At 43.0% G+C, this 15,256-nt stretch overlaps 1 protein-coding gene across 6 annotated transcripts in view; it reads right to left on the bottom strand.

Annotated features, from left to right (window-relative positions):
- Positions 1-15,256, bottom strand: part of Ntm (neurotrimin) — a 943,571-nt gene that overhangs the window by 647,860 nt on the left and 280,455 nt on the right. The window contains exon 2 of one of the 6 annotated variants that reach the window (XM_078047338.1): positions 12,176-12,298. The exons of the other annotated variants lie outside the window; for them this stretch is intronic. Within the exon in view, the coding sequence (XP_077903464.1) occupies positions 12,176-12,233 (58 nt within the window). The 5' untranslated portion in view covers positions 12,234-12,298. The remainder of the gene's footprint in view (positions 1-12,175; positions 12,299-15,256) is intronic. 6 annotated transcript variants of the gene reach the window in all.

The raw sequence follows: 15,256 nt of genomic DNA, 5'->3' as shown, positions 1-15,256 counted from the left end.
GCCTTCCCGCTTCATGAGGTAAAGAAGAGAGAGAGTGTAGGGCGAAGATAGTATCTGTGGGAGGACCTTCCGATGTCACCTAGGACTGCCGAAGCACAGTGTCCTATGTCCAGCTTCTGTTGAAGGACAAAGAATAGTTCTAGAGAGATGGAGAAGCCTGTTGGGATGGTGAGCATACACCCCAAAAGGCATCAAAATGTGTCCTGTTTCAATGGAGGCTTTTCCAGTGTAAACTAAGGCAGGCAGGTGAGCAGGGTCAAAGGGATAGGAGGAAAGACAGACAATTGCACACTCATACAAACAAACATAGGCAAACAATTAGCAGTTCTCTCACAAAGCACAGACTGGGAGCCTGGCAGAAGCTCCAGTGGTGCATTTGGCAGAAAGCCCATGTGTCCCCATGAGTTCTCCACACTGCCTGCTCAGAAAGGGTCACTGGCCTTCCAGTATCCTCTAACATAGGCCTAGGAGAGAGTGATGGAGATCACCCAGGGGCAGGAACTCCGCCCACTGGGTCTGAAGTCCCTGCAGGGTCTCCCAGCCCTGCAGATGTTGGGCAGCCTGCAGCATCTCACTGCTATCCTCAATTCAGTACCATAAATGTCGGGGTGTGGGCAGCAATTCTGACCCTCCAGCCCTTCCCAGCCCTGTCTGCTTAGAGCTGTTCTTAGGCTTCCGTCAAGGAACTTGATGAACACAGAGACTTTTTACCCAAAGCACAGCAGACTTTTCTTTCAAAGTCTAAGTTATCATGAAGTTTGAGTGGAGTAAGCTGGACTGAAAAGAAACTAAGGACATCTCAGGGGTATTTCAATTCCACAAGCCAATATGGAATACTATGTCCCAGGCATACTAAAAACCTAAGTCAGATCACGTCCCTTGCCCATAGATTCCAGGAGTTTGTAGGGATGAAAAGTGTAAATAGCCACCCTGCCATCAAATCAATGCTGTCATAGAACTCTGGGAACAATGAAAAGGGTTAGGTTAAACCAGGTATTGAAAAGTAGGAACAGGAATCCCAGGAAATGCCCACTGCCTGGGTTTCTCTAGAGTTGCAAAGCCACAAGATGCTCAACCTTAATGTGCCACAGGGAATGTGCGTTACACAGGCTCAGGGTTTACAGTGAGCCTGAGATGCCTTCAGAGGAGGAGCACTTGATCCACTCTGTCACCTTCCCCACGACCTTGCCCTAGCCAGACAGGCTCCTGGACATGCTGACTGCATCCTGAAGGCACTGAGGCCTGTGGGCTCTGCTGCGAGGCATCCTGATGAAGCACAGTTAGGAGTCCTCTTGCTATCTTGCAGCTGCTCCTGGGGCTGCTGAGGGGCTTGCATGCCTATGCCCACAATGCTCAGAGTTGTCCCTCCTCCTTTGCCAAGAAGCCCTGGCATTCGGGAACCCAGTGTGAAAGTCTAGTTCATTCCAGAAACAATTTCTGGAAGAGAAAGAGATGAAGCTTGCCGAGAGGAGTACAGAGTGCACTGCAGAGCCCAGCCATCTGCCGCTTAGTGGCAATGTAGGCAGGGGGTCCAGGGGACCAAGGGATAGCCAGGGCTCTGAAATTGGGCCAAGAAGAGAGTTCTTTTTATTCTTGAGCTGAGCACCTGCTGCTGTCACAGGGCACCAAAATCTGGAGACCCTAAACCTTGACTTGACCTCCACAAGGACCTCAGCTCTCAAACCAAGAAATACCATCACCTACACCAGGCTCCCAGGGTGCCATTATTGTCTTTGCCATTTTTGAGGCCATTGCTTTGATCAACTATTGTTGATTGACACTTTGTCAATCTCTGGTGATCTGCAGATTTGCCCCAGGTCCTGGCTTCTTATACAGTTGACTTTTGGCTGATCTCACAGGGCTTCAAGCCATTTTCCAACTCTGCCAAGTCATAGACATGCCCAGCCCAGCATGGGCTTCAAAGCGGGTGGGAGAACCCTGCAGGGTCCTCCCAGACCCAGAGTTAGCATCCATTCAACCACATTTTCTATAATCCCAGAGCTAACAAGGCCTGTACTGCAAGCACTGTGGAGGATCCCCTGAATTTGCAGGTAATTTAGATGGAAGGAGACAAGTGCTACTGGCTCTCCATAAATAAACTGTGTAGTGATGGAGCTGGGAAGAAAGAGGGAGGATAGAAGCAGATAGTGCCCTGGGGAGGTGAGGGGTGGAACTGGCCTTCCAGGCTGGTTATCCTCTGCCTGAGGGGGATGGAAATAACTCCTTGCAGCGTAAAGTTGCTGAGAGCAGGGCTTACCTAGTAGGGCGAGAGGCCAAGAGCCACCTAGCAAATTCTTGAGCTGAGCCTGCTTATGAAGGGATTCCTGGCTCTTCTGCATAGAGACAAGAGCTGGTAGGAAGGAGCCAAAGAAACATGATAGGGCGGGAGGTGGGGGTGGTGGTGGTGGGTAGAGAATGTAGCACTGTAGTAAAAAGGGCAGAGAAGGAGGAAGGAGAGAGCCAGAGTAATGGAGTGGGAGAAGGGGAAGTAAGAAGTCGGAGTAAGAAAGGGCAGGAACTATGTTCCTTGGTTCTTGGTGCCTCTAGGTCCTGGGTTTTATCTATTGAGTCCATACTTAAAACTTCTCAGGAGAGAGCTGAGGTGCCCCTGCTCTCTCCATGTACAGTACCAGGGTGGTTTCTGCCCACCTTTGACATCTTTGAGAAAGACCTCTTCCATCTCTAAGAAGGCCTAGGTCCCTGGGCAGGAATATACCCTTGACCCATTGGAACTGCAGATATGCATGTGGTGGAGAGGAGAGGTGGGCAAACTGGTCCAGCCTTTCCTACCCCTCTTGCTCTGCCCCACCAAGAGACTCCATTTCTCTAGGTCTACCTGGACCCTCAAATTCAGGGAGACAACAAGCGATGTAGCAGAGGAGCATCCGGACCTCACCAAGCCCAGTTCCCCAACCAACTTTCCTGAAGCTCTTGGAAATGTGCAGGAAACAATCTCAGAATCATAAACACATGCAGGCATGTGTTTTTTAGCAAACAAAATAAAAATCTTTTTGACAGTAAGATTTCTAGTTCTATTCTCTTTTTCATTTGCTTTGTTCTGCTTAAAACCCAAGAAGCCCTGTTTTTGTAAAAGGCCAGAGAAATGCAGCATAAGCCAGAAGACAAGCAAGGGGTACTTTCTGGGGTCTTCTGCTGAGAGTGTGGCAGCCTGATGTGATAGCTTAATAGAAAACTCATTTTAATAGCCTACAAATGAGAAGTCAGAGACAATTAAAACTCATTTCCAATTAATGATTTTTTTTTCTCTTTTCTCATTACCAAGTATTGCCAGTCAGACAACCGCAAATCCTAAACAGCTAAAGCAGCTCCCAGCCTCTACCCCAGGTGCCACCTGGAAGGAGGCAGGAGGGTTTCAACATTTTTGGTTCCAACTCCTGCCAGCAGATGACTTTCCAGTTCTTCCATGGGCAAGAGACAGCAAAAGTCTTCAGAAGCAGAGGACTCTCTGAGCTGCTAAGTCACGCACAAGTTTATTACCTCAACACTGCAAAGCACTTTTTATAGTTTTTAATTCCGGCTTATTTACTCTCCCAAGGAGCGGTCTCAGCAACCGCATTTCTTCCTCAGATGCACCCTCCTCCACTTTGGCTTAGGGTCAAGTCCTCCTCCCTATCCCCCTCCTTACCTTCTGGGCTATGACCATAATTCAAAGAAAGAAAGAAAGAAACACACACACACACAAAAAAAAAAAAAAAAAACAGTTTGAGATAAGAGAACTTGCTCTCTGGAGCCTGGAGCCAGGTGTTTGTTCCACACTGCCACTGAAGAAATGCAAGACACTATTGGCAGGATTGTCCTCCCCCACCTCCCCAGCACAGCTGGCAACAAGGGAACTGCCTTTAATGTCTCCCCATGAGCTTCCGAGCTCTATAACCTTACCAACACATCAAAAGAGAAAAGAAATTATGGACGACATCCATGGAGTGCTTAATACATGCCAAGTACTTTACATATGTGCCCCCACTTAAGTGCTGATAACTCTCTTGACACGTTGCTATCTCCAATTCTTAGATGAAGAGACAGGCCAAGGAACCTTCTGGAACACACAGAGTGAGCATGTCAGCTTGGCTGAATCCAGAGCTTGATCTCTTAACCTCTATTTCCCCCATGGTTTTGATCTCTAACCTGACTTTTAAGATACTAGAGTTTCTTGGAAAACCTTAGCTTTCTTCTTCTTCCTTTTTTTTAAATGGGTAGAATGTTCTTGTTGAACCGTTCACCTCACCTGCACCACTGATGGACCAGAGTGAACCCTGGACTGGCTTCCTTTAGAATCAGCAGCCCCTTTAAAAAGCAGTACTGACCTCAGTCCTCCTCCACCAGCCACCACAAGTGGAGTGAGTCTCCCTGGGGGTTAGAGTTCTCACTGAGCCTTTGCTTTATTATTATTGTTGTTGTCTGAGATGCCTCGTAATAACTGGGATAGATTTCTTAGGAAGCCAAATAATGGGATGCATTTCCATCTTGGCTTTATAATTAATGTTTGCATCATTTATCTTTCGTGGAAAGATTATTCTGACTAACGAGGTTCTGGGCCACTAATTCATTACACTGCCTTGTCACTTCCTGCTCCTTCTTATTACCCAGAAATAGACTCATTAGTCAGAGTTCAATGACAGGGAGAAATTGTGTTCGTTAATTTAATTCCCTCACTCACTTCTGGGCCCAGTGTTTGTCCGAAATTGGGGATTAGAAGGGGGAAAATTAGTTGTCTTAAGTCTTTGCTTCAAACTCATTATACCTTCCACCTCAGCCCTGCTCAACAAGAACCAGGCCACGAGAGCTCACAGCAGAGGACACATGGGTACTGTCCTTTCTCAACTCAAAGCTATAAGCAGTAGGGGAGGGGACACATCCCAGGGACTTAGGGACTTGTAACATATAATCAAGTTTTTTTTTTTAATCCTCAACTCTCCATTGGTGGTAAGCTATGGTTTAAATGTGCCCTCCAAAGGTCTTGTGTTGCTAACTTAATCCCAGTTCAATAATGGGACATGAGGCCTTTAACAGTATTAGGCCCCAAGGACACTGCCATTGTGAATGGATTCATGTCATTGTTTCAGAAGTGGTAAATTTTTTTTTAAGTGACAAAAGGCTGAGTTTGTCCTCCTTGCCCCTCCCGTTCATTGTCTTACTTATGTGATGCTTTCTACCACAGGCAGAAGCAGCGAAGAGGCTCTTACCAGCTGCCCATTCTTGGCTTCCCAATCTCTGGAATTGTTAGAAATAAACTTCTTTCTCTCTTTCTTAATTTCTTTCTTTATTTTAAAAAAGCACCCTAGTTTCTGGTAATATATTATATCATCACAAAACTAAGAAATGGTATTACCTAAGAACCTTCCTTAGGACTGTCTAGGCAGACATTGGATATCTGTATGTGTGTTTATGTGTGTGTATATATGTATGCATATATGAATACACTCTTACACACAATTTTATGCATAAAAAATATTTCCAAAGTGATCCCAAAGTCTGCCATCACTGGAGTTGTTATACATGGTATCTAATAGCAGAGGCTCTGCAGTTGTATTGACATGTGTTCCAACCTAACCCTGCCTTCTTCACCTATGAGTTGCATGACATTGCACAAGATATTTATCCTCTATTCTTTTTTCTTTTTGCTTCAGTTTCTTATCCACAAATAGGAATGAAATAAAGCTCTCTATTATGAGGCTCTAGTTGCATGAGGCACTGGCAGGTGTCTGCATGGTGTATTAAGATCATGATTATGAAGAACTTAGAAGAAAGGTGCTCTCGAAGTTAAACTCATCAAACCCAAGACAGTGGGAAGAGGGAGTGTTCCCATGCACTCTTTCTAATCCTGGCAGCACAGTGCAAACAGTTGGATGTCCAAGCCCCCACCCCCACCCCCAGTGTTTGAATAGGAGTCTTTAGGCATGGGGCAAGGGAACTAGTGTCTTTTAAAGCTCTCTAATGCCTCCAAGGTGAGGTCAAAGTTAACAGCTATTCAAGGTTGTGCATGGAACTACTTTCTAGCTGGAGAGACAAGGACCAGTGCCAAGCCCACATGGCTGAAGCTCTGAAAGCCCAGAGAAGAGAGGACCTGTAGAACAAGCAGGCCAGCAGCAAGAGTGGTTTGTAGATCCCGTGTAGTATCTTTTCCTTTCTCTTTATGGGATAAGAATAAAACTGAAGTTGAGGAATTTTAGGTAGGGCAGAGAAGGGGTGGTGAGATTGCATACGCCATCACTAAAGCCCACTAATTTCCTAACATTATGATACTGAGGGCCAAGGATGAAAGTGAGGAAAGAGACCAGTCAAAATATTCCACCTGCGTGAGGTCCTGTAGTCCTCATAGTTAGTCCCTTATGGAAATTGCAGTGACTCTAAATCCCAATGAATGAGGCTAAAACTCTTAGATGTGTTAAGGCAGAAAATATTGGAGAATATGTGCTTCAGATCTTTACCCAGGAATTGAGCAATGACTCATCTTTCAGAAACATTGATATGGTCAACCATACTTCACCATGGTGAATGACGCCCTTCAAATTCTAGTGTATCCATCACCCTTTTCTCAGTGTTGCTTTGTCAGCAAGTCACCAGAAGTCTGGCCATCTATGTAACTCTGATTCTGACAACTTGTGGATGGAAAGGCTTGAGAGGGCCCTGTCACTGGTGAGAACACAGTGGGAATTTCACCACATGTGCATCCTTGGAGCTTGACTTCAGTTGTCTGTGGCCAGTAGTTCCATTTAAATAAGGAGCACTAAATGGTAAGGTAGGAGTCAGGGCCAGAGGTGGGGATTTGAACCTCTTATGAGGTTCATGGATTTCCTTGACATTCAAGTTGTTTCTTACCACAAGACAGTGAAAGTGGCAGTTAGTGAATATTAGCAAGGTAAAGGGAGAAGAGTACATAGTCCTCTCTCAGACCCTCCACTCATTGTTGAGGAGTTTGACAGTACTGAGAATCGATGAATTGTTTTCAATTACCAGGAGAGGAAAAGACCAGAAAAATTAAGTGACATTATTTTGATGAATATTTAGCACAATCCCTGGCATATACTACATACTATAATACTATGCCATATTTCTATGATACTACTGCTACATATCTGTTACGGTTTGGATATGCAGTGTCCCCCAAAAGCTCATGTGTGAGACAATGCAAGAAGGTTCAGAGGAGAAATGATTGTGCTGTAAGAGTTTTAACCCAACCAGTGATTTAATCCCCTAATAGGAATTAACTGAGTGGTAACTGAAGTGGTAGGGTGTGGCTGGAGGAAGTGGGAATTGGGGCATGGATTTGGGTATATATTTTTTATCTTGCAAGTGGAGTCTCTCTTTTTTCTGATCTCATATGAGCTGCTTCACTCGGCCACACTCTTCTGCCATGAAATTCTGCCTCACCTTGAGCCCCGAGGAGTGAAGCCAGCCACCTATGGACTAAGACCTCTGAAATAGCAACATGCCAAATGTCAAGAAAAATACAGCAAAGCACGAATTTAACTAAAAATGCTGGCTTATTCCCAGGGCCTATGAGAGCTTCTGCTTGTTCCCAGATAGATACTCAGGCTGGGTCTTGATGAACTCATCTTTTGGTTGTATTAGTTTACTAGAACTGCTATACAAAATACCATACCCTCAGTAGCTTACATAATACAAATTTATTTTTTCACCATTTTGGAGGCTACATGTCCATGCTCAAGGTGTTGTCTATTTAGTTTCTCTTAAGGCTGATCTCCCTGTCTTCCTCCTTCTTCCTCACATGGCTCCTCCTCCCTGAGTTTGTCACCTAATTCCTTTGTATGAGGACACCAGACACGTTAGAACAGGGTCCAGTCACATGATCTCCACTCATCTTAACTACCTCTTTAAAAGCCTCATCTTAACTACCTCTTTAAAAGTCACATTCTGAACTACTGTGGCTCAGGCTTCAGCATATACATTTTGGAAAGACAGAGTTCAGCCTGTAACAGTGACCAAGTAGTTTGGATAATACTCTTTATCCTTCACTTGCCATGGAATCTCCACCTGGCTTTTCACATCACTGCAATCAAAATATTTTTCATCCTGCTGTACGAAAAGGTTTTAACTCTGAATGGTTGGGCAAATGTCAGGATTAAGATAACTCACTCCAGAGATGAGGTATGGGAAGGATAGGTAAGATAGAGCAGCTGTCTCCAGTTGTCAATCTTCAGAGAAGATCCCTTCTTAATTTCCCTAAGGGACAGGAGGGGAAGTGTGAGCGCCACCTGCAAACATAGGGAGCATTTAGAGTGTTTTGTTACAGCTTGTCACAAGAGCATGAAGCAGAAAGTGGGTTCTGTCCAAGGTCCTGAAGAGATGCATGAAGGGCGTTGGTTTCAGGATTTCCAGGTCAGCCACACATAAGGTTGTTCTGACCGGTCCTAGTTCCCTTGTTTGACTTCTCTGAGCCAAAACCTTCTCTTCTTAATGTCTGCCATTAAGGGAGGGCAGACAGATATAATAATGGCTTTTAAATATTTTGGGCCAAAGGAAAAGTTGAATTCCAACAGAATGATGAAAGAAACCAACCGACATCATAAAAACTGCATTCTACAACCTTTAGACTTTGGGGATGAATAAATTCCATTTCAAACATACTTGTTTTGTTTTGCTAAAATTATCAGATTAACGTATGGAAGAAGAGACTCAGGAACAGAAACATGTAACAAGTGTATGCATTGGTACCTGGCACTTGGGGGTAGACAGCTGGAGAGAGGGGGAATTTAATTTCCTGGGGCCCACACATTTCTGAGTGATTGGCAGGCTAATTTTGCTCTCCACTAGGCTGGTATTGAAAGGAAGTGAAGATTCAGAAAGCTGCCAAGAACTTCTCCTTACTTTGGTAAAACTTCTACACTCGGTCAGGAAAATTGGGAACTAGACTTAGGGATTTGGAAGGCCAGGACAAAGGGAAATTTTCCAGATAATGGTAATGATTGCATATCATTAGAACACCCTTTCATAGTATCATTCTGTTATTTGGTCTCTGATAGTTTTAGGAAGTATTATGCCAAGTAAGTTTTTGTCATAATGTAAGAGACTCAGAGAATTAAATTACTCAAAGGCACACAGTGAATTAGTGGCAGCTGCGAGCCTCAAACTAGATTCCTCTAAATCTCAGCTTAGTTATGTTTCACCCATCTGTACTGGATCATCCAGAGCTCTGTCCAGAGAATGACTGCACAGTCACAAACTGGGTTGATCTGGACTCCTAGAAAAGAGCAAGATCAGATGGGGTCAAAGACTTTCCTTTCTTGGCATCTTATATTTTTCGAGGATAGTTTTTAGCAGTTGAGGATGTAAATGTAATAAATACATAGTCACACGCTGCAATTCAAATTTTAGGGTTAGGTGACCTTGGGGAAATCATCTCTTTAAGCCTTTATTTATATTTTTTAAGTGGTGGTTAAACTAAAGACATAGGATTGTTTTGAAAATAAAATAAGTGTGTATGTGTATCTGTGTGTGTGCATGTGTGTGTGTGTGTGTAGTTAGCAAGATGTTAGAAACCCATAAGGATTAGCTTTAAAGAAAAACTCCTCCTGACCAAAGACTGGGAGCCTAGCAGTCTCTAAAGCAGGATATACAAGGGATGGCAGAAGTCTTGTCTTGCTGTAGAATATAACATATTTCTTTGTTTCAATCTCTGCTAGAAGTCACTGCACATAGTCCCCAACAAACTCATTGGTGCTTCCCCAAACCCAGACATGCTAGAGACCAAGAAGCACCAGACTCCATGGGATTTGCTGGCTCTTGTTCCAGGTGGAGACTGGAACAAATAGACAGGGGGGTCAAGAAAGGCCACAGGACCTGAGGTGGAGAGGAGAACAGAGAACGAAAGATCAATGCTAGGCCCAAAATGATTAACTGTGCCAACAGGGGACACTGGAGCTGGGGAGATAGCCAGATCGATGAATACCAAGGAAATGAAGAACTTGGTGCATTAAGCAGCCATGCACAGAAGTTAAATATAGTGACCAGGAAAGGCATTTGGTGAGTGATGGAAGAGATGAAATAGAACACATAAGATCTTGAGAACTGATATCAAGAGGGCAGGTCTGATTCTGAAAAAATGTCTTTTCTCCTTGTCACCTTTCAAAGACAAAATCACAGCTATATGAATATGCATCTAAAAATAGGCATGTGTGTTAGAGAGCATGTGCAAGAGTTTATGTATTTGGGGGGATATGTGTGTATAACACAACCTACCCCCTTGTCCACAGGGTACAGTACTGCTGGGGAATGTGTTATTTATTAGGTAGGTGCAAATAGAATTTTATTCTCATGGTTCTGAGAATCATCATGTATTAAAACTATTCAAATATATCCCATGTACTCATATGCTCCATGGAATTTTTTCTTGTAAAATTAACATATACTCTATTACCTCCTTATTAATAGAAAATTCTGAGACATTGACTTCATCCATCATAATAAGCTGAGTGTCCAACCTGCCCTGCCCTCCCAGGCTGACAAGGCAAATATGGTGTCTAGGGGATAAGACTGGGAGAAAAAGCTGCCCCTTTCCCACCCATGCATTCGATTTGCCCTATAAAGAAAAGGCCGACTATCAAGATGAATTAGAAATTATTCTGCAGCCCTTATTACATAGATAAATTTTTAAAACAATGGATTCTTTCTACTAAGTCAGTGACTCAATCAACCTTGATAGTCCATGGCTACAAACCCACCTTTAACTGCCCTATTGGAGTGGCATGATTCTGGGATTACATCCTGGTTCAGGTTTTCTTCATTTCCAACACAGGGTAGGGGTAGAGTAGAGCCCCAACTTGGGCTGGGGTCCAGAAAGATAGCAGCTTAGAGTTCACCATCATGTAGAGCAAATACCAAAATGTATTCCCAGGTGTCTGCAGCTAAGATGGTGTGGCAGGAGTCACAGTATCTTTGTAGAAAATATAATAAAAGATCTACAGGATTGGGATATGACACCATGAAAAGAGATGTTCTGTTATTTTTCCATATACAGTGATATTTCCCTAGCTTAGGGAGGTAGTATGAACATTTTTCCATTTTGTTGATAGTGAAGGAAAGATTTAAATAATATCTGTGCATTTAAATTTCAGAAATGGAATTACATACCTTTAATAACAGATTTTCTTTTGGCCTCTTCCTAAGATTTCTCAAGTCACAGATGTGCCTCTTTAGTGTGCATGAGAGTTTCCTTCGAGGTCTTTGACATATACTGAAGTTGTTTTCTATACCCCCTCCTCTTCTAGCAACTCACCCTCCATTCAGTTCTGTTTATCTCCCTTAGTTGGACAAAGATACGACTGCATGTTTCAGATATTTTTATTGAACTGAGTTTTACATTCTCCATCTAGATTTATACACTGTTAAGTAGGATGTTTTACATTTCTTTCCGTTTCTCTCTCAAGGAAAATAACAAATACAAGTGGGACCAAGCCATTGGTCAATTATATCAGTAGATCGTTGGCAATTTACTGAGAAAAAAAAAAAAAAAACAAAAGAGCACTTCCACTCCAATCTTAAGGGAAAGCAATTGAATTTAAAAGCAGTAGAAAGCCCACGCTAGTCTGAAACTTTAAAATGCCTTCCTTGACTGACCAAGAAGAGGTATGGTGATTATAATGACAAATCAGCCTCCAGCTTTTTTAGAAAGCCACTCTGCTTCATGTTAAAGAGAAAATAAGTGGCATTTCAGCCTCAGTGATCAAAAGCAGAAATGGAAAAATACGTTGACAGTAATTAAATAGACCTTAAAATTAAGTTAATGGTTCCTAATGTACCAGATCTCAGTTTCCCCATAATCCTTTCCATCTAGAAATTTCTATACTTTGGACAGTCCTTTCAGCCTTCCATGTTTCTAATTTTTTCTCATTCTATGCAAACATATTCCCTGCGTTCTCCGACACTTTCCCACAGCAAGTAGCTGATGCATGACATTGGGACACAAAGCCCCAAATCCATTCACACCTGAGACTTCACCAGAAAAAAAAAAATCTCTTGGCCACAGCACAGCCAGCATTCTATAGGACGGCCCCTTTCAAAGACCAAAGGCATCACCATCTCTAAAGCTGCAGCTGCGACCTGGACCTTCACTCCTGGAGAAAGGATTTGCCACCAAGTCCGGAGGAAGGCCCCTCCACTACACAAAACAATGAAGAATTGAGCGGGCACCTACCTGTGCTGACCCTCGACTTCCACCTCTTCCCACCTTCCCCGTTTCTTTTTCCACTCATTTTTTTTTCCACTTTAAAAACATCCAACTTTGCCTTGGGGATGAGCAGAATGAAATGTCACTTACCTATAAAAAGAGAGACAGAAGAAAAAGCCATGCATCACATTATACATAAGTTCTTTGAAATCAAGGCCAGCTTCCGACTTTGAAACTGTAACAATGAGTGAATATTATTTTTTCATCCAACCTTTCTATATTTAATGAAACTCGGGATTTTGCAAGAAACCCATCCCCAGGGTACATGCTCCCTTCATGATTTTCCTTTTGTTTCGTGGCTGCTCACTGTCACTTTTTGCCAACCTTTCCCCACACGGCCTGCCCCCCTCTATGGAGGAGAGGTCATGAAGAAATGAAGTGTGGGTGACTCACAGACCACAGAGATCAAGGGTGGCCCTCAGATGGTCGTGCACTTTGAGGTTACAGGGGGAGAAGAGCCTCTTTTCTTGCAGGAGGTGGAGGTGACAGAGACCCAGGGTCAGCCTCTGCTCAGCTACCAGGGAGGAAGAAGGGAGGTCAGGTTTCTGCAGGCAGGGTGACTTTTCATTCAGAGATTCTGGGACTTTTTCAAATGGCTTTGGCTCTAAGTCTTTCTCCTCTCTCTCTCTTCTATGCCCTCACCTTCTCACCCCTTCTGGCTTAGGTTAGAATGAATTCACCCCCTCTGTCAGATAGCATCCATAGTGCTCATTCTGCAGACCTGCTTAATACTGAAGAGTGCTCATTATTGAAGTACTCTAGGGCCAGAACATGACCTGCATGAGTCATTTTGTCCAGTCCCCTGCCTCAAAGCAGGAGCCAACCTGACCATCACAGACTTAGAAGATTCTCTAAGAACCCCAGAATAGCCAAGTCTATATACCTTGCCTAGCTCCTTATCCCCAAAGCTCCTACTTCACATAGTACATTATTTTTCTGGTTTTTTTTATTTTTATTTGTTCTAATTAGTTAAACATAACAGTAGAATACACTTATAAACTTTGATATATCATACACAAATAGAGTACCATTTTCCTGATTTTACATGTTGTAGTATCACATTGGTCATGCAGGCATCTATGCACATAAGGTAATAATGTCTGTTTCATAGTGAATTCTTTACAGTCAACTGACTCAGGTTCCCCAGGCTGCAACAATCCAGACTCTGTGTTACAAATCTGTACAGCCCTCTCACCAGGCCATACTAGGCTCCAGGCCCCCTAACATGCTTATATATTTGAAAATATATTTTACTCGATTGCCAGTATTGTTTTCTTTAAGAGAGAGAGAGAGAGAGAGAGAGAGAGAGAGAGAGAGAGAGAGAGAGAGAATTTTAATATTTATTTTTCAGTTCTCGGCGGAGGACACAACATCTTTGTTTGTATGTGGTGCTGAGGACTGAACCCAGGCTGCATGTATGCCAGGCGAGCGCGCTACCACTTGAGCCACATCCCCAGCCCAGTATTTTTTTTCTTAGTGTGTCTCTCTAGCTTCTTCTTGGAGATTTCAGTTTTCTATCCTTTTCTCTCCAAGCTTCTACAGAGGACACCCGCGATGTGTAGTAGATAGAAAGCAGCTACCAGATAGAAAGCAGCTACCTGGCCCCCATTCAAGTTCCTACTTCCCAAAGAGTTGTCCACTTAGGATGCTCAGTCATGGTCCAGTGTTTTGGGGGGAATGCTACACCCACTTCATCTCTGGAAGATTCACAACTGCATTGCTGTGCTAATGACTTCAAGAAGATCTGAGATGAAGAGCCACACTTAAGCTTTTCCTAAAAGTATTTGGTTCAGAAATCTTTCTTCCTACATACAAATTAAAACACCTTACTTCAGAAGGATGGCTATTCTTTGTTGTTCTTGTTTTATACATTAAAGTAGAAAATAATTGACCTGGTTTTATCATAGGATCTAGATATCACCAGAGGATTCTGAAATTGATGCCCAACCCTACATACCCTGCAGTAAATATGGGCCAATAACTCATGCCACTCATGCATTGACTCCACCCCTTGCCCATGTGAGAAGCTATGAGAAACTTTCTCCATGAGGCTCCCTCATCTATTAGGTGGAGAGAATTATACAAACCCTGCGTAACCCACTAGGATGTTGTGAGGCTACAGCAATTCTTTAAATGTGCTTAGCAAACTGTAAAGAACAAGTAATTGGAAGGGCTTGGTGTGATCAGTGCTGCTGTCCTTGGGGCCACACTCATGGACAAAGAGAACACTTGGCCTCAGCTGCCCCTGGGAGCTAGTGATAAATGTGTCGATTTGTTCCCCCAGTCAAGGAGAACCAGGAGCCCATGTGCTTGTGTTACTTCCCCTACTCTGAACCCTTACGGCAGATAATGATCTCCTAGGTCATTTTCTATTTTTAATACCTGTGCCAATGAGTTTCTTCTGTTGCACAAGAATAATCTCAATGCTTTCGCAGTGTTTGCTCCTTTTAAAACTTATAATCCTGGTCTATCTCTGCACTGCAATTTTGCAGCTGGCAACTTTCTCAGTAGAACAAGAACCTCTAAGCAGGGGCAAAATGGAGCCAGGCTGGCAGATCAGACCTAGGGAAATGATGTGTCTGCCTCCGTTTTTATTTTTAAAAAAGAGATAGTGCATAGACAAACAGACATTACAATAATGACCTTCAATGCGTGTTCATTGATGATAAGAAATACATCACTGGTGCAGGATGAGCATGCGTGTCTTTGGGTACAAAAATCAATGGGAATGCTCTGTGTTTTCCACTTAGATTTTTGGAAACTAAAACTGCTCTAAAATATATATATATATATATTAATTTAAAAAATTACTACCCCATAAGTTTTTACTCATTCAAAAAACTATTAACCTGTAATTTATATGTAAGTTCTAAAATTATTTCTAACAAACTTAGAGAATTCCAGGAAAATGACTATATTTTCTGAATTTAGTGGTAAGAATAGGCAAACTAGAATTTAGATCCCAGTCCTGGGAGAGCTTGAAAACTTCTTTGGAAGAGAGTAATATATCTAAAAAATTTGAGTAAATACTCAGAAAGCTATAAGTAT

The sequence above is a fragment of the Ictidomys tridecemlineatus genome, chromosome 4, assembly GCF_052094955.1.
Source record: "Ictidomys tridecemlineatus isolate mIctTri1 chromosome 4, mIctTri1.hap1, whole genome shotgun sequence".
NCBI lineage: Eukaryota > Metazoa > Chordata > Mammalia > Rodentia > Sciuridae > Ictidomys > Ictidomys tridecemlineatus.
The sequence above is the reverse complement of the archived record's forward strand: the minus strand, read 5'-3'. Positions and strand labels throughout refer to the sequence as shown.